Source organism: Bos grunniens, chromosome 9 (assembly GCF_055505025.1).
Source record: "Bos grunniens cultivar Pamir isolate PY7600 chromosome 9, Bosgru_T2T1.0, whole genome shotgun sequence".
Taxonomy (NCBI): Eukaryota; Metazoa; Chordata; class Mammalia; order Artiodactyla; family Bovidae; genus Bos; species Bos grunniens.
Window position 1 is genome coordinate 68,465,024 of NC_141173.1, and position 20,928 is coordinate 68,485,951.

The window sequence follows — 20,928 nt, forward strand, 5'->3', positions numbered from 1 at the left end:
TGATTCAAAAGAAGGTAGAAACATGCATAGGCAGCTTATCATATGGCATATCTTGCCTCTAACTCAAGTTTTTCAAATATAATCTTAAACTATTATTATATGAAATATGTGATATTATATTTTTCTAGCCAAAATCTGGATCAGGGCTTCCAGGAATGTTTAGTCTATCATTCCTCTGTATGAGCCAAAAAGTACATTTGTGTGCATTGCGTGCTCAGTCGTATCCGACTCTTTCTGACCCATGGACTGTAGTGCACCAGGCTCCTCTGTCTGTGGAATTTTTCCGGCAAGGATACTAGAGTGGGTTGCCAATTCCTACTCCAGGGGATCTTCCTGACCCAGGGGACTTAGGGATCAAACCTCTATCTCCTGATTCTCCTGTATTGACAGGTGGATTCTTTAGCTCTGAGCCATCTGGGGGATCCAAACAATTAGAAACATTTTGGCAGATGTGCCAGCTGAAGTAGATGTGAGAGAGAATAAGGGTCAGGGAAGGAAAGAGATGTGGGTTGCACTGAAAATTTTGTAATCAAAACTATTCTGGGAGTGATTAGAGTAATCAGTTATGCACATCATTTACACAAAATCAGCTTGAAAAACTGAAGCTGTGTTTCAAAAGCTATAGATGTTCTTGGAATAGAGTTCTATGATCATGGAAGTCTGGGAAGCATCTATTAGCTTGTCAAAAGTTCTGACCAGTCCTGGAGTGAAAAACATCTCTTCAGTTAGTTTAACTCAGCATTTTCTAATCTTGGGTGACCATAAATCCCTTAGTTTTATTATATAGCTAGAATGTATCTCAGACTATAGCTCAGATAGATGGGAATTATAACTTTATATTTTTATCTCAGTTTAATTTCTACTTTGAGATCAAATTCTTTATATGAAGAGCTGTGAGAGCTTGGACATATAATCTTAGTCAAGTATCCTTTAAACTTAAACCCAATGTTATATGTCACTTATGTTCAAATTTTTAAAATTTGTTTTAACGTTTTTTTCTCTTCTCTCCTACTTTCCACCTCTAGCTTTGGTTAGAACCAGTCTAACAAGCTTACTTAGTACCAAGAGGCTTGAATGCCTGAGAGTGTGTGTGTGTGTGTGTGAGAGAGAGAGAGATAGAGAGACTGGATTTTGGGCAATGGACATATAGTGGGGTCAGTCTGTCCTGAGTAATTCATCTAAGCGCATTTCTGCTGACCTTTCTGTTTACTGTCCACCTGATTACCTCTCCCCCCAGGTCCAGTAACTCTCTCCACTACTTTCCTATCATTTGTGGGAGCACAGGACACATACTGCTGTTTACTTTGTACACTGGGACCTACCAACATTTCCGCTCTCATCATTTCTCCTCCATTTGCCTTTCTAACTCCATCCCTTTCCTGTTTGGGCATGCATTGCAGAAAGAGTTGCCACATTCATAGAAATGGTGATTTTTAAAACCCAAGTCCAGAAGATTCCGATATTCCTGCTTTCCTTCCTGTCAGAACCCTTTACTCAGTCACGTAGCCCAGGTGGCCTTGCTGCTTGAATTGAGGGAATGGAGAAAACTCGTGACCAAGAGGATGGCAAAGCAAAATATGACAAAATGTGAACAGATAGTCTGTCACATGTAAGGCACTGGTTACAGTTTTCAGAAACTTTTGCTTGGGGTCAGAGCACTCATTCTTTGAGATATTACTGCCTTCCTCTGACTAGGGAATGTTTTAAACAAAAGTAAAAGAAGAGAACCAGGGGTGAAGGAACCGGGTATTCATCATGGCACTTTGCTGAGATTCTAGGCTTTTATGGCCTGGACAAGAGGAGAAAATACAGAAAATCAAGGAGACAGTGTTTTGATGGTCAAAAAAAGATGACTGTCAGAGCATCAAGAGGAATTAAAGAGATCATAGAGGAAAAAAAAAGTGAGCTAAATGCTGATGACACTGGCTCTACTTTTTAATTTCTGTTGAAACATTTCTGTAAATCTCTTAAGAATACTATTCCATGTATAAACATGCACACACACACACGCGCGCGTAATAAAATCTGAATGCTCATTTTCAGTGAAGTGGCATATGAAATGATGTATCATGTATATTCAGTAAGTCTCCTTACATGTCCTACAACAAAAAGACAGATGTTCCTCCAGTGATTCTATTTAATTGTAGTTATTTTCTTGTGGATTGAGTTGGTTTTTAAAATTATTGTTGTGGGAGAATTTCAGACTGATTAATTGGTGTCTGTTTAAAAAAATTTCTAGATCTTGTTATATAATGCCATCTCTCCTGAGGGCAGCAAGTCAGAAAAGTGAGCTGAAAATAATGGGGTTTTGTTGTCTGTGATAATGATCATTGTATATTGCTATTCTAGTGGAGCAAAGTCACTCTCTTAATGATAAACAAAATGAGATGTGAATATATGTGGATGTGATCATGAGCTCTGAATATCAAGTAAGGCAAGAAGAATTGGGTTAAAATTTAAAAGGATTTTCTTGTTATCTTTACTGAATACCACTCCTTAAGGGATTGGGGGGGTGGATTTTATGCACTGAAATATTAGTTCATATTTTACAATAGAGAATTAATAAGCAATTGTATTTGGAGGTGGCAGTATTCTTCCAAGCAATATTTGTATCATGACTTTCACAATTCATAAAATGTTTTGTTAAAACTAGTAATCTTATTAAAATTATGATAAATCTTCTACAGGCTTATGGCACCTGTAAATTTTCTAGAACACTTTGAATTATCAATGTATCTTACTTATAAAATTAATAACTTTCTCCCACAATCATATTATTAAAGTGTTCTTATATGATATCCTGGATTTAAACCATTCCTGTTTCTATAGTAGAGAGGATTTTTCTCTACACAGTGACTTTTATATCTGTAAGTGAGCATAAACACAGTATTATTGAAACACAGTATTATTGAAATATATTCTCCCACATTGTTTTTATTCCCCTTCAATTCTGACCCTTGCTGTAAAGGACTTTCTGTTTTGCTAAGATGGCACAGATAACAGAGCTAGTAGCTTGACCATAAAAGTTCAGATGCACTGTTTCATGTCTCCTTTGGCAAGTAAAGCTTAATATGCAGCATGAGCAAATGTAACTGAAAGAGAAGACAGAGTAGATTACAAATAAGTGCTTCCTATAAAGGTGTATCTGTGCATCTGTAACATTAAGTAACATTTTAAAACAGAACACATGGTTAAAGGGAAATCTGATACAAAATTTAAAACAATCTCTCCCACGCCTCCTAAATAAATGAATTTTTATTTTTCCAATAAATATGTAAAGTAGTATTTAGTCCTTAAAAAAAAAAGAACTAGAGTTTGCTAATGAGAGATGTGGGGACGATTAAGCCTCACGTTATGGCATTTTACTGTAATATGCAGCATGCCTGCTTCTCCTTGGTAAAGACTCTTCAATGGAAATCTGTTTCTGTATGTATATGCAAATATATAAAAGCCTATGCAGAGATATAGCCCCACACAAATAATGAGGCTCTTTTGATTTTCTACTTAATACATTCTGAATTCTTACTACTGTACTTCCTTGTGAGCCTACTTCCTCATAACAAGCTCTTGCTGCAACAACAACAAAAAAAATGTGAACCTTACATATTTGTACAGAAAACAACCAATTGGAGTAGATACATATGATGTGTTGTACTACAAAGGCTTTCCAACGTGGACCTGGATCCCTCTGGAATGCCAACAGCAGATCTCTTATTATGCTTTGGTCTCATCTTCAGTTCCAGTGACAAGGTGTTTTTTTTTTCCCCCTCTGGCTGAAATCTAATTACTAGTGAAGCTGGCAGGATTTTGTCTTGTATCTACACTGCAGTAACAGAGAAAACATTCTTTTAATCATCTTGCATTTGAAAAAAAGGAGCACTTAAAGGGAAAACATCCTGGGAGAGAAATAGAATAAAATAAATACATAAACATTGCCCCCAGTGGGTTTCATAGGTTCCTCCCAAATACTCACTGATGAAATTTTTCACCTTAGGTGTGCGGAAGGCTATTTTGGACAACCTTCTGTACCTGGAGGATCGTGTCAGCCATGCCAATGCAATGACAACCTTGACTTCTCCATTCCTGGCAGCTGTGACAGCTTGTCTGGCTCCTGTCTGATATGTAAGCCAGGTACAACAGGCCGGTACTGTGAGCTCTGTGCTGATGGATATTTTGGAGACGCGGTTGATGCAAAGAACTGTCAGCGTAAGTCGTGAACTATTGATGCCCCTGACAGAATTGATGCATTGCTCCTCAAAGTAGCTGATGAGTTCTTAAGTGGGGATTGGAGAGTAGGAAATTACCTGTAATACATGTAAGATAGATATCCAGCCTATACACAGAGTCTGAATATTCTAATACATTTCCTTTGTACTAATAGATTAAATCCTCTCAAAATTGCTGCATTATTGAAGTATCATTGTTTTTCAAATGATACACATATTTCTGTTTACACATGGGATAAAGACTTTTAAGTAAATTTTTGTCTATGACAGGAAAGAAGAATTTGAAAATTAGGCCCTATTTATCCTTATTGTTGATCTCAATTCTAATCACTTTCTTGAAATACATTGATCTGCCCATATTATTTCATTAGTATCTGTCAGTAGGTTTTAATCTGTTATGCTTTCATATGTAAACTTTACATTCTTCTGTTTCACAATAGGTGAAATATACTGCCAGTGTTCTTACACACCAGCATTTGTAATTGTTGAATGATTAACCATCAGCTTAAGACTACTCATAGAATGCCATTTCTGTATTTTACTTCCACAGAATAGCTATTGTAGGACTTTATTCATATTAGTCAGTACATTCCTACCCTTGTCTTGAATTTCTCAACTATGTTATTTGGTATTGCATAGAATATTAGTGGTAACATGCGAGAGAGATCTCATTGTGGAGAGTCAAACAGACGGAGCATCCTTGTTAGACCAGCTCAGAGCTGGACACTGCCATAATCGACTTCACCTACTGTGATAATCCTCAGGAAGAGCAGGTTATGATACCAGCTTAACAATTCACTTCTGCTGACTTCATTATATAAGAAGGGATTCTTCTAGCCATTGAGTTAGGTCCCAGGACCTGTAACTTTACAGAAATCACTGGCAATGTTGTGCCTGTTAGTATCTTTGCTATAAATACCAATGACCTGCTAAGTCCCCCACTTCAAGAAGAAATGTGTCTCTCTCCTCACAGGTTTGGAAGATGAGGGCCAACGTTTTGTCATTTAAACATGACAATTTGTTGAATCAAAAACAAACCAGTCTCTGCAATAGTCAACAGCTATTAATATTACCTGTAAATTGTCAAGTTTTTTCAGCAAAACTCCCAACAGGCTCAGAAGCACCTTTAAACACTGGGTTTATGGCATCTGTATAAAATCATTAGGCACTCAAGAAACTCTCCAGTTCAAGCATATCATCTAGGATCTGTACTTTCTACCAGTGTGACTCTGGGCAAGACATTTGAGCTCACTGAGATTCAGTTTCCTCATTTACATACAGCATTTTAATTTTCTATGGGAATTAAAGGATCTAACACATGAAACTGTCTAGTGAGCTGCCTAGGGTATTCTTACCTGTTGGCTCCTTTGTAGAGATGCTGACAGTAATTTTGAATATTTATGGCTCACCAATTCTAGAGCTGTGTTATTCACTGAATGACCTCATTTTCTATCTTCCAATAACCTCTTCTACAGAGTAGAAGAGACAGTTCCACTCTTTATTGTGGTGAATTCAGAATCTGCAGCATGAAGTCTTAAGAACACAGAGAAGAATATAGTATAAAAGCATTTTTGAATTGTCACCAATTTTTTTATCACTTGCCATGAAGTATAGACATGATTATGTTCTTAATGCTCTTTAGATTGAGCGACTTCACTTTCACTTTTCACTTTTCACTTTCATGCATTGGAGAAGGAAATGGCAACCCACTCCAGTGTTCTTGCCTGGAGAATCCCGGGAACGGGGGAGCCTGGTGGGCTGCTGTCTATGGGTCGCACAGAGTTGGACACGACTGAAGCAATTTACCAGCAGCAGCGGCATATAAAAATATCAGAAACTTATTTATTATCTATTTTATGACGTTTCATAGAAATAATAGCTCCTCTATGCATAATTAGTAAACCTTTACAAAAATAAAATTCATAATAAACTATTATTTTAGTTGCCCCTGGATCTGTTCATAAAAAGTACATCTCTTCCAATTTGCCCTTTAAATTTACATATATTGTTTGTGTCATACGTTTTATTTTAAAATTGCACTAAAATTCTTCATTTCTTTATTTTTTTAAAGTATTTTAATTGGAGGATAATTACTTTACAGTATGTGGTGGTTTTTTGCTATTCATCAACATGAATTGGCCATAGGTATACATGTGTCCCCCCCATCCTGAACCCCCCTCCCCACCCTATCCCTCTAGGTTGTCCCAGAGCACCAGCTTTATTGCTTTATTTTTTAAATGACTTTATAGTAAATTTAATCATTGTGTTCCCCACTCTAATAAAAAAGTGACTTTTAAATTATGATATTTATTTTTTAAATTGATATATATATATATAAAACATGTAAAGAAATTAGAAGTATATATAATAATTCTCAGGATTACTCTGGTATCTCAGATAGTAAAGAATCTGCCTGCAATTCAGGAGACCTGAGTTTGATCCTTGGGTCAGGAAGATCCCCTGGAGGAGGGTATGGCAACCCACTCCAGTATTCTTGCCTAGAGAATCCCCATGGACAGAGGAGCCTGGGGGACTGTAGTCCATGGAGTCGTAGAGTTGAACACAACTGAGCAACTTCATTTTTCTTTCTTTCTATAATAATTCTAGTAGTCAAATTAAATGGATATTTAAAGAAAATATATCCTTCAGGCTCTTCTTACATGCCAGCTATACACCATGCTGTGCTTAGTTACCCAGTCATGTCCGACTCTTTATGACCCCATGGACTGTAGCCCACCTGGCTCCTCTGTCCATGGGGATTCTCCAGGCATGAATACTGGAATGCGTTGCCGTGCCCTCCCCCAGAGGATCTTTCAAGCCCAGTGATTGAACCGAGGTCTCCTGCATTTCAGGCCAATTCTGTACCATCTGAACCACCAGGGAAGCCATAGACTATCCTTAGGCTACCACCTGAGGAAGATAACTGGCTGGGGACAGTTTTTTAATGACCACCCAACTAGAATCAGGTTAGCAGACACTGAAGGCCAAGCTACTGGAAGAATAATCAAGCAATTTTTAAGAAAGCAGTAAAACTAAGTAGCACCTCCAGTCAGAGGAATAGAAAAATAGCATAGGCTGATGGAGTAGCTATTTATAATGTATTTATAAGTTGTACTCAAATTGAAGTATTCAGAGATAAGAAATATTGTACAAAATTTACCAAAACTATCTATGAATAATCTATATGCCTGTGTCATCTCCCACTCACATTTTTATTCTGGTATCAGTGCAATTATATGTACTGTTAAAAATACACTTGCAGAGTACAGAGTGAACCATTAATTGCCATTCTGTTTGTGAAAAAGTCTCTTAATTTATAGACTGATTTATTATATGTTTCAGAATAATGTCAGACAGCTTCATAACAGAAAATGATAAAAGATTACTGAAATCAAATACATTTTCTATTGTTGGAGATAGTATATAAGTTGTAAAACAAATGTGCTTTTTAAAAGTTATAATGCTATACTGCTAACACTTTTGAAAAAATTTTGTCTTATATACATTTTATTCAATATGTTTTTGTAAATTTAAGGTGTACAATGTTTTTGATAAATTTATACATTGTAATGTGGTTGCCATTGTAGCAATATTTACCCTGTTACATAATTATAGTACAATATTTTTATCTATGTTCATTATAGCTGTGCATTAGATCACTATCTCTTATTTACTACTTGCTGCAAGTTTGTACCCTTAACATCAATTTTACTCCTCCAGCCCCCCATCCAATGGTAACCATCATTTCACACTGTTTTTTATGAGTTTGACTTATTCAGATTCCATATATAAGTGATATCACGTAATACTTACCTTTCTCTTTCTGATTTATCTTACTTAGACTAATATGCTCAAGGCTTATCCAAATAGCAGGATAGCCTCCTTTTTCATGGCTGAATAATATTCCTGTGTGTGTGTGTGTACACGCACACATGACTCTTTTTAACTATAGCCCACCAGGTTCCTGTGTCCATGAGATTTTTTCTAGGCTAGACTACTAAAGTGGATTGCCATTTCCTTCTCCAGGGGATCTTCCTGACTTAGGGATTATACCTATGTCTCCTGTCTCTCCTGAATTAACTGGTGCATTCTTTACCACTGAGCCACCTGGGAACCCCTCCATTGTGTGTACACCACATCTTTTTATCCACTTATCTATTGATGAGTATTTGGGTTGTTTCCATGTCTTGGCTATTGTGAATAATGTTGCAATAAACATGAAAGGGCATATGTCCGTTCAAAATACTGTTTACATTTCCTTTATGTATATATCCTGAAATGAGATCACTGGAATGTGTATAGTAGTTCTACTTTTAGTTTTTTGAGGAACATCTGTATTTTTTTCCATAGTGGTCGGACCCATTTACGTTCCCACCAGTGATGTATAAGGGCTCCCTTTTTCACCACATTCTCACCAGCACTTACTGTCTCTTGTCTTCTTGATGGCAGCCATTTTAACAGATGTAAGGTAGCTCATTGTGGTTTTGACTTACAATTCCCTAATGATTAGGATGCTGAACATCTTTTCATGGCCTGTTTGTCACTTTGATCTCCTCTTTGGATACATGTCTACTTTATTTCTTATGACTTATATACTTTTCTAATCTTAAATATTTTTCAGATTTATACGTTTATTTAATGTTTCATCTTAAGCTCATATTTTGAAATTAACATAAAAACTGGCATATAGTAAATAATCATTTGGAAATGATAATGTTGCTTCATTAATGGTAGCATTAATATTATTCCATGGATGGTATTAATTTTGATAATTTCTCAAAATTATGTCAGCTCTAGAGTCAGTATGCTCTAGAGTCAGTATTACTTATATGGAGATTATAGTATTTTCTGTGTTACCCCAAATGCATCTGTGAAGAGGCAAAACAGCTGGAGGAGTGATGGAAAGAACATTTTACCTGAAATCTGCTAATTCACTTACTAATCGTGTGGCCTTGTCTGACTTTGAATTTCAGTGTCTTCATTCTTACAACTGGAATAATAATGGTGACAATAATATTTTTACAACATATGATGTGCCAGGAACTGTGCTTTTGCTTTCATAATTCATCTCTACAGCTTACAGAGTTGTTGTAAAGATCAGATGATATAATGCCTAACAGAACAAGAACACTTAGCAATCAGAAAGCATTCTATGCTAAAACTTTATGACCAGTGTTCCATTATTTAATAAACCTCTGAAGACTATTAGAATACATTTCCCAACCACAGATCTCTCCTCTCTTTGCAGCTTGTCACTGTAATGCCAACGGCTCCTTCTCTGAGGTTTGCCACGCTCAGACGGGACAGTGTGAATGCAAACCTAACGTGCAGGGACGTCGGTGTGATGAGTGTAAGGTAAGAAGTTGGAGCTGACCGGTGAATTACTTCTTCCTTCAAACTTGTCATTGGCTTTCAGAAATGACCTATACCCGAGTATATTAAAAGACAAGTTCAAGAATATCTCATTCTACATGTAAAATTACTGTGATCATTGAAATTAAAAAGAAAATAGAACAACATTTGCCATACACTAGCATTTGACCCTCAACCTATTGACACATTTCCTTGGTAGTGAATTTATGTAGTATTTAATTTAGGTGTTTCTGAAACCACATACAAATTTAATCCCTGTCATGGTGAGTCACATACTCTTTCCTTTGCCTTTATGTTTTTGGCAGGAGAAAAAAATGTCATACCCTTTGCTTTTATCAAGCACTTTGTTCTAGTTCCATCATTTAAAGTTCCAGTGAGCATTCTGCTCAACAAAATTTTTCAGTATAGAAGCAAATCAAAGGATTTCTTGGATACCATTTTGCTAAAATGAAACAAAAATCAAAATACGTTGCTCTCTTTTCCTGGATACGTTACCCTGCCTTCAGTATGCCGAGCACCTTGAGATTCCTCCATGAGAGTACATGGATTTGCACTATTTCTTTCACATAAATAGGTAATTTCTCATGATAAACACTGTTAAGCAGAACCAAGCATTTCTCAGATGCCAAATTGGCCATTCTGTAGGAGGTTTAAAAATATTATTTGCCTCTATCGCTTGAATAACATGTATGCTCTCTTTTTTTGTTTTTATTTTTCCATTGGCTTTTAAAGCCCACTATGTGGTGGGACCCAAATAAGCGAATCTGTGTGTCCTGTGGATGCAGTCCCATGGGCTCTGTGACACCGTGGTGTGATATTACAGGAAGATGTGTCTGTAAATCAGGCTTCGTAGGGAAACGATGCAACCTCAGCAGGCAGGTGCACCGACAGGAGGAACAGCCACAGAGAGCGCAGTGGGTGCTGGGGTCTCCCCAGAGGTGGGGCGCCAGCGGCTCCAGCGGATGCCCTCGGGGAGCCTATCGGCCTGCGGCTCCGGTAATTCGAGAGGTGCTGCATGGCTCTTGCCTCAGCATGCTGTGTTCCGTGTGCTGCTGCTGACCTGTCCTGGTGCCATTTACCACATAATGGTTGCTAAGTGTGTGAATTGCAAATGCGAAAACTTGGCAATTCCTGATTGAAGTCTTGCCTTTAAAAAATAGCTACTGATAACGTTTATTTAAAGCTCGTTCAAGTTCATAGGGTCACAAAAGTTTCAAGTGATCATTGATATGTAGAAAACAAAGAAAAATGTGTCTGTAGCAAACTAACATCTTAAAAGGGGAAAGAACCCCAGGCATCATTTTAGAGCAAATGAAGGGAACAAACAAATGAATGAAGGGAAATCTGACAAAGAAAGTGACTTGCCTAAGAAAATCCAGCCCACTGATCTGACCTTTGACTGACCTTTCATCATAGCTAGTGATTGTTACATTACCACATTATAATTTTGTCCATGTATACAACAAACACAAGACGCACATTTTCACACACTGGAAATCTACAACATGCACAAAAGAAGGTAGCATGTCTTCTACTATAAAAGTTTGATCCTCCTTCTCACAGGGCAAGACAAAGCAAATGGTGGAAGGAAGGAATTTGGGAAGGGAGAGAGAGGAAGAAAGGATCAGGGAGAGAGGAATAGGACTGAGGCCAAGATGCTGAGTACCAGGACACAGGACTTGTCAGTGGAGAATCAGAGCTTAGGTGAGAACTAAGGGTAGGGAATAGAAGAAGGAGATGGAGAAGGAGTAGGAAAGGAAGAGGTAAAAGAAGGAGGAAGAGGGATGGGAAAGGGAGGAAGATGAGGGAGGAAGGCAGAAGAACAAATTTATAGTTTTATTTCTTGCCTCTTTATTGACATTTGAAAAGAACTGGTTTTGATATCAGACTGCCTGAGGTCAAATCCCAGCTGCAACACTTCTGGTCCACCGTAAAACTGTTTCTTATATCTTTTTGTAATTCAGCTTCTTCATCCATAGTAGGAACTACATCATAGAGTTTGTGTGTTGGCTCAGATCCTCCAAGGAGCAAATGCCAAGAGATTTACTGGAGGAGACTCCAGTGAAGGGGAATGGGGATGGAGCATCATGTGCAGGGAGACTTGTGCTGAAATGTTGGGTCTGTCCCTGTGGGAGGAGAGAGGGAAAAAACTATGGATAGAAAAGACTCACTGAATGAATTCTGCCCAAATCTCAAATTCTTGGCCAGGCCAGTTGGGAGTGCCCAAGCAAAACTTACCCATTGGAGGAGTCTTGGATGGAGCAGGAAGATTCGAGTAGTTCAGTGAACCAGTAATTGACTAGCAGAAGTGTGACTTAGAATGATTCACTAGATTCAAGAGAATGGAAGCTGGGGCTTGTCAATTAGTGACACTCCCACCGCATGCTCTCTTGCAGGGAGGTCTTCCCAGGCACCGCTATGGCTGTCTCCAGGTTGTCGTGAGAGGAGTGTATAAAACACACATCTGAAGAGTTTTTAGTAATGATAGGTAGTGTTAGTGTTATTATTATTATTGTTATTAAGTGGAGAAATCTTTAAAAGAGATTATATTTTTCAGAAATAAATGCATACATTTAGAGTAAAAGAAAGGGACCATAACTGATCACTATGTCTCCAAAATGGGCTTTCCCACATGGCTTAAGTGTTAAAGAATCCTCCTGCCAATGCGGGAGACTCAGGAGATGTGGCTTCAATCCCTGGTTCAGGAAGATTCCCTGGTGGAGGAACTCGCAATCGACTCCAATATTCTTGCCTGAAAAGTTCCATGGACAGAGGAGCCTAGTGGGCTGCAGTCCATGGGGTTGCAAAGAGTCATATATGACTGAGCATGAGCATGCAAAAATGTCTCCAAAACATAAATTCAGCAGAATTATTAACCCTTATTCACACCCTCTTCCTACATATCCTACAGCCCTGATGTATGGAGTGGTGGTTTGTTCTGAGACCACTTTTCCTCTGATACAGTATATGTGACAGCTAAGAGCACAGACTCTGAAGCCAGCCTGGCTGATTTGGAATCCTGACTCCACAACTGGCTAGCTGCTGAACAAACTATGTGACCCTTCTGTGCCTCAGTTTCACCACTCTAAAAAGTTGATGATAATAACTATCTTTCGGGATTGTCTTAAGAATTTAAATGAGTTCATATTTGTAAAGGGCTTTAGAAATGTTGCTTGGCAAGAACAATATGTAAGTGCTAGTTTTTATTATTATCCCAAATGAAAATAAATTATATGAGCTCATCAAACTTCCCACTGAGACTAGGCAGGCACTTGCTTCTCTATATGTTTTACCTCATTAATCTCAATTACTAAGAATGTTCTTTAAAATTTGTTTACTGCAGCGTTTTCCCTGGACTGTGAAATAAATTTTTGAACAATTTATTAAAATTTTATTACTGAAATTTGGTGATATTTGTTTTGGTATAACTGTAGCTCAGTTGGTAAAGAATCTGCCTGCAATGCAGGAGAACCTGGTTCAATTCCTGGGTTGGGAAGATCCACTGGAGAAGGGATAGGCCACCCACTCCAGTATTCTTGGGCTTCCCTGGTGGCTCAGCTGTTAAAGAATCTACCTGCAATGCAGGAGACCTGGGTTCAATCCCTGGGTTGGGAAGACCCCCTGGAGAAGGGAACAGCTACCCACTCCAGTATCCTGGCCTGGAGAATTCCATGGGCTGTATAGTCCATGGGGTCACAAAGAATCGGACACAACTGAGCCACTTTGACTTTCAGGTTTTAAAACCACACTAGGTAAATATTAGAAAAGTATGATAGAGACATTACTTCTCATATATTTATTTACATAATAAACTTTGGAATTTTTAAAATAAGTAGTAATTTGAAAGTTATTTTATTGGTCTATCCATTAAGGATATTTGTATAGATAGATATGCTAAGTAAAGCAAACTTAGTAGGTAAAGATAAAGTACTATCCCTACAACGCACATTCTAAGTCAAGAAAATTTAGGAAATAAAAACAAATGCAAAATATTACTTTTTAAAAAAAGTGTTACTATGTAATGCTCTAGTCTTTTTTTCTATGTATATAAGTTTCTATTTGTTTGTGTCTGAGTGGTATGTGTGCCTTTGTGGGTATGTAATTAGAATCATAATGTGTATGTAATTTTGTATTCTGCTTTTTGAAATTTTACTTAATGCTATATTCTACTCATATTCATATCATTAAAATTGCTTCAAAACAGGATTTTAATGATTTTATATATTTTATAACATGAATGCCTCATAATTTACTTTATTCAGCTTTTTCTCTAACATTGAACATTTAAGTACCTCTATGGTTGCTCATTATTATGATAAATAATACTGTAATAAGCATGCATGCATTTTCTCAATTTCTGATGATTTCTCTAGGCCTGGTATTTAGAATTGTACACTGAATTGCTTTTTATGAATAAAAATATTACATGTTTTCTTTTTTCCTATAATTAATTTCAAAATCAAGTAAGGTCATTTGTTACAAGTGTCACACAATTTCTTTAATTATACAGTGAATCTGAATTAGAACTAAAAATAATGTCAAGAACTAAAATAAAATAAAGAGCTATTTATTTTATTTATTTCATAAAAACAAATGAACTAAAAACAAAAGGAAGAACAAATGTAAAGATTAAAATGATTATCAACCATAATCAACCCATTTTAGATTTAAAAAACTATTTAGAAAACTATTTAGAAAACTATTCTTAGCAACAATCATTTTAAGAGACTAATTTTCAGTATGATTTTGTTTTATAGGACTTATTTTTAATATTGTTAACAGTAATGACAAAAATACATAATGAGGCTTAATCATTACTCTTTAGGTGGCTCACATTAAATAGCAAGATTTATTTTTACCAAGAAGTAATTATTAAGTCTAATTTTCCAAAATAAGAATTAGTTTAACAAAGAAGTAATTACTGAGACTAATTTTCCAGATTAAAATATCATAATAATGTGACAAACTTCTGCTTGAAAGACAGCCCTGACATACTTTAAGTAGGATATGTGCTTTTCACTTTTCTGCTAGGAATGATTTTTAATCCATCAGCATTTTCTAATGTAGTCATTCTAGGTCTGTTAACACGCATTTCCAGAAAGTCAGCCAAAGCTAGTGATGCTGGGCCATGGAAGGTCATTTGTTACAAATAGATAAGAGATATGCATATGAATAACTCATCAGAGATGGAAGTTTCCCTTCATCTACCTAATTTGGTGCTCTGATATGTGTTCTCACAAATCAACTTTGATTGTTAGGATGAAACCCAAGAAACTAGATGTTAGTTACACCAATTATTTTGTCAGTATAGGCATAACCAAAGAGTTACATTTATCATGTGAGCCCCGTAATGATGATTAGAAGTATTCATGGATATATGACAAAAATTAGACCCAATATAAGAGAAAAAAGATTTATTTTAACTTTAGGCTGCTGCCCAATAATATTGAAAGCATTTTTACCAGTAAAAGGACTTTAAAATGTCTGAAAATAATCAATTCTGATTATTAGAAATGAAACCAAAATTTTCTTTAAATAGAATTGCCATCCTCACTTATTTCCACATTGCCATTAGAATCTTGAGACATATAGGGAAAGGCTGGTGAAAATATCACAGACTGAATCATAACACCCTAATTCCACCAATAATCTCAATGAAATTTCAGAGTAATTGCAGTTTTCTCTTGGACATTGTAGAAAAAGTCCACTAGATTAAATGATAGTCCAATTGTCATAACATCACTGAAGAACCATTATAACCCACAGGCTCCTCTGTTCCCACCTGATCTTGCAGTGCATCTAGTGCCATTGTGAATTAATTGATTTAAATCTAATTTTTCTCATTCTGCTTCTATGCCAGCCTGAAACCTTTGGCCTCCAATCGGCAAGGGGGTGTATCCCCTGCAACTGCAATTCCTTTGGGTCCAAATCATTTGACTGTGAAGAGAGTGGTCAATGTTGGTGCCAGCCAGGAGTAACAGGAAAGAAATGTGATCGCTGTGCCCACGGCTATTTCAACTTCCAAGAAGGCGGATGCACAGGTCTGTAAATGAGACTAAGCTCAGTGCATTTATTACCTGGTTTGGTATTTAGGCTTCTATAGCAGTTTGTTCTACAAGGTTGCCAGAGATTAAATGAAATACACCAGGACAACAGGCAAACATATAATACAAAAAAATGCTTAACCTAATGCTTGACATATGTTTTTAATAAGTTAAAGGAAATACATTGTAATCTGAAACACTGCCCTGTAAATAGCTGTGCCTGCAATAAAAACCCATCAGCAGATCCCAGTTCTGCTGTCTCCCTCCGTCTGTGACCTCTGTCCAGCCAGTCACTCAAAGGGTACTGCAGCTTGAAAGAGATGTTCAGTTTTTCTGGTGCCAATGTTACCTTGGTTTAAACTTTACTCCCAAGCTAATATAGTTCAACTTTCCCTTTTCCTGTTGCAAAATTGGTACAACAATCAGGGAAGTTAATATCTTTTTCTGGTACGGTAAAAAAAAAAAAAAAAAAAAATGTTTTCATCCACTTTCAGGTGTCTTGAAAACTGTGATGTTCTGAGAGCAAAATAGATTGGCTGTAGATGTTTGTTAGTTCCAGAGAAAATGTAAGCCGGGGTTGCTAACGCTGGCTCCCTCAAGCAGGGTTCTTATGTGTCTACCACAGCCTTCCTACAGATCCTGAATTAAGAAAATAGGAATTAACAGTACAGATGAAAGTAAAGTTTGAGCATTTGCCTTGATTTTATACTACTAAGTTGGAATCGACCTCTATTCCAATAATCACTTGGTAGAGTATTACTCTCATTTACTAAACTCAGTAGTACAACATTGATGATACTCGTACGCTTTCAGAACATGATAAATACATGACAAGATTTTAAGACATGATTATTGACTACTAAAGAAAATTATGTTAGGGGTGGGAAGAATAATATTAAAAGCCAATACCCTAAAGATATTCTCAACTACTTCTGATGAACAGTTTTTATCATAAATTAAGCCATTATAAATTATTCTGAATATTATTATTATAGATCTTCTAAGAATCTATGTATAATCTCTAAGACAATATCTGTAGTTACTAAAAAGTATATAAGGCTGCATTTTAAAATGTACTCTATTCTTTATAAAAACAACTCTCACTAGCATTTTTACTTAATATTAATTGAAGAAAAAGTGCTACAAATTCAAATATATCCACTACCAGAAATGATAAATATCAAAAACATTATTTTAAAATGATGAAATGATGATAACATTTTAGAAATGCAAACCTAGTAGCATTCTAAGCCAAAGAAGCAGAACAGAAAAAAAAATTTTTTAAGCATAAAACAGCAGGGTAGCATTATGGTTGAAAACATGACTCTCACCAAAGAGCCTGGATTTGTTTAGTGGCTCTCCCACTTTAGAGATGTGGGTTCAATCGCTGGGTCAGGAAGATCCCCTGGAGGAGGGCGTGGCAACCCACTCGAGTATTCTTGCCAGGAGAATCCCATGGACAGAAGAGTCTGGTGGGCTATGGTCAGTCCATAGCATCTCAAAGAGTCAGACATGACTGAAGCAACTTATCACTGCACACCACCAACAATTATTATATGACCTTGACTGAGTGACCTCACCTCACTGTACCCTGCAAATTTCATCTATTAAATTAGGGAAATAATAGTATCTGCCTCACTTGGGTTTTGTAAGAATTAGGTGACTTAATGGCCATCTACTACTGTGGGCAAGAGTCCTTTAGAAGAAGTGGAGTAGCCGTCATAGTCAACAAAAGAGTTTGAAATGCAATACTTGGATGCAATCTCAAAAAAGACAAAATAATCTCTGTTCATTTCCAAGGCAAACCATTCAATATCACAGTAATCCAAGTCTATGCCCCAACCAGTAGTGCTGAAGAAGCTGAAGCTGAACAGTTCTATGAATACCTGCAAGACCTTCTACCACTAACACCCAAAAAAGATGTCCTTTTCATTATAGGGGAGTGGAATGAAAAAGTATGAAGTCAAGAGATACCTGGAGTAACAGGCAAATTTGTCCTTGGAATACAAAATGAAGCAGGCAAAGGCTAACGGAGTTTTGCCAAGAGAACTCATTGCTCATAACAAACACCCTCTTCCAACAACACAAGAGAAGACTCTACACATGGACATCGCTTGATGGTCAATACTGAAATCGGATAGATTATATACTTTGCAGCCTAAGATGGAGAAGCTCTATACAGTCAGCAAAAACAAGACTGAGAACTGACTGTGGCTCAGATCATGAACTCCTTATTGCCAAATTCAGACTTAAATTGAAGAAAGTAGGGAAAAACCACTAGACCATTCATGTATGACTAAAATCAAATCCCTTACAATTATACAGTGGAAGTGAGAAATAGATTCAAGGAATTAGATGTGAGAGTGGCTGAAGAACTATGGATTGAGGTTCATGACATTGTACATGAGGCAGGGATCAAGACCATCTCCAAGAAAAAGAAATGAAAAAAGGTAAAATGGTTGTCTGAGGATGCCTTACAAATAGCTGAGAAAAGAAGAGAAGCTAAAGGCAAAGGAGAAAAGAAAGATATACCCATTTGAATGCAGGGTTCCAAACAATAGCAAGGAGAGATAAGAAAGCCTTCCTCAGAGATCAATGCAAAGAAATAGAGGAAAACAATAGAATGGGAAAGACTAGAGATCTCTTCAAGAAAATTAGAGATACCAAGGGAATATTTCATGCAAAGATGGGCACAATAAAGGATAGAAATGGTATGGACCTAACAGAAACAGAAGATATTAAGAAGAGGTGGCAAGAGTATACAAAAAACAATACAAAAAAGATCTTCATGACCGAGATAACCACGATGATGTGATCACTCACCTAGAGCCAGACATCCTGGAATGTGAAGTCAAGTGGGCCTTAGGAAGCATCACTATGAACAAAGCTAGTGGAGGTGATGGAATTCCAGTTGAGCTATTTTAAATCCTAAAAGATGATCCTATGAAAGTGCTGCACTCAATATGTCAGCAAATTTGGAAAACTCAGCAGTGGCCACAGGACTGGAAAAGGTCAGTTTTCATTCCAACTTCAAAGAAAGGCAATACCAAGGAATGCTCAAACTACTCCACAACTGGACTCATCCCACACACTAGCAAAGTAATGCCTAAAATTATCCAAGTCAGTCTTCAACAGTGCTTGAACCATAAACATCCAGATGTTCAAACTGGATTTAGAAAAGGCAGAGGAACCAGAGATCAAACTGCCAACATCCTCTGGGTCATCGAAAAAGCAAGAGAGTTCCAGAAAAGCATCTACCTCTGCTTTATGACTACGTCAAAGCCTTTGACTGTGTGGATCACAACAAACTATGGAAAATTCTTAAAGAGATGGGAATGCCAGACCACCTGACCTGCTTCCTAAGAAATCTATATGCAGGTCAGGAAGCAACAGTTAGAACTGGACATGGAACAACAGACTGATTCCAAATTAGGCAAGGAGTATGTCAAGGCTGTATATTGTCACCCTGCTTATTTAACTTTTACACAGTATAACTTTTATACTTTTGTACATCATGTGAAATGCTGGGCTGGATGAAGTACAAGCTGGAATCAAGCTTGCCAGGAGAAATATCAATAACCTCAGATAGGCAGATGACACCACCCTATGGCAGAAAGCGAAGAAGAACTAAAGAGCCTCTTGATGAAAGTGAAAGATGAGAGTGAAAAAGTTGGCTGAAAACTCAGCATTTAGAAAACTAAGATCATAGCATCTGGTCCCATCACTTCATGGCAAATAGATGGGGAGAGAATGGAAACAGACAGACTTAAATTTTGGGTTCCAAAATCATGGCAGATGGTGACTGCAGCCATGAATTTTAAGACGCTTGTTCTTTGGAAGAAAAGCTGTGTCCAACCTAGAGAGCATATTAAAAATCAGAGACATTACATTGCCAAAAAGGTCTGTCTAGTTAAAGCTATGAATTTTTCAGTAGTCACGTATGGATATGAGAGTTGGACTATAAAGAAAGCTGAGCACCAAGAATTGATGCTTTTGAACTGTGGTGTTGGAGGAAACTCTTGAGAGTCTCTTGGACTGTACGGAGACCCAACCAGTCCATCCTAAAGGAAATCAGTCCTGAGTATTCATTGAAGGACTGATGCTGAAGCTGAAACTGCAATACTTTTGCCAACTGATGGGAAGAACTTACTCATTTGAAAAGACCCTGATGCTGGGGAAGATTAAAGGCGGGAGGAGAAGGGGACGACAGAGGATGAGATGGTTGGATGGCATCACCGACTCAATGGACATGAGTCTGAGTAAGCTCTGCGAGTTGGTGATGGACAAAAAAGCTTGGTGTGCTTCAGTCTATGGGGTCACAGAGTCAGATGTGACTGAGAAACTGAACTGAATGGCCATAAAGTATCATTTTAAATATAGAGGTGTATACATGTCCATCTCAAACTCCCTAACTGAATGGTTAATTTCTATTTGCAAGTAATGATTCAAACTGTCCCAAGACATTGTTTAGCCCATAAATTTAAGCATATTGTGAAGCATTTTTTTCTTAGTAAGTGGTACACGTAAAGTAAGTCCTTTGGCCTAAAATCAGCACAACAATAATAATAATAATAATAAACAATGGCTAACATTTATGTCAAGTGTTGTGCTAAACATTTTCCACAGCTGGGGTAGGATCCTGTGAGCAATGATAAGTGTGACCCCTTGAAAAGTGAACTTAAATATCCTAAATGTATTTTTAAAGGATTTAATCATCATGTAACTAACTAAAAGATTTCTTATAACATTAGTCTTCTATTTGAATCTGAGTATTTGATGGCATTTTTCTTTCTTTCACTTCTTTGATTTGAAATGGTGCAGTAAAAAGTACTCAGCAACTGAGTCAACTGTAGCTAAAAGTGGCCTTGGATGCCTTCCTTGTCTTGGATGGCTTTGAAGATCTGTCAAATCTTTTTGTTTATCTTCAGATCTTATGTTTGCATTCTTTGAGAACGTGTAATGGACACGGATGTTTTCACTCTTCACAGGAAGGAAATATTAATCTATAGATCATGAAAATTAGTTATGAACTTGGTGGTGGTTTAGTCACTAAGTTGTATCTGACTCTTGCGACTCCATGGACTCCTCTGTCCATGGAATTCTCCAGGCCAAAATGCTGGAGTGTGTTGCCACTTCCTTCTCCAGGGGATCTTCCTGACACAGGGATTGAACCCTGATCTCCTGCAGGCAGATTCTTTACCAACTGAGCTATGAGGGAAGCCCGTAGTTATGTTTAGTTATGAACTTAAATCTAAAAACAATTAACCTTATAGTATTTAGATATA

General features: G+C 37.1%; 1 protein-coding gene across 3 annotated transcripts in view; it reads left to right on the forward strand.

Moving 5' to 3' along the window:
* Positions 1-20,928, forward strand: part of LAMA2 (laminin subunit alpha 2) — a 707,472-nt gene that overhangs the window by 451,030 nt on the left and 235,514 nt on the right. For 2 of the 3 annotated variants that reach the window (XM_086317880.1, XM_086317878.1), the window contains 4 exons: positions 3,995-4,206; positions 9,475-9,581; positions 10,332-10,595; positions 15,460-15,640. In XM_086317880.1, coding sequence (XP_086174006.1) covers positions 3,995-4,206; positions 9,475-9,581; positions 10,332-10,595; positions 15,460-15,640 — 764 coding nt within the window. The remainder of the gene's footprint in view (positions 1-3,994; positions 4,207-9,474; positions 9,582-10,331; positions 10,596-15,459; positions 15,641-20,928) is intronic. The other variant, XM_086317879.1, reaches the window with a different exon arrangement.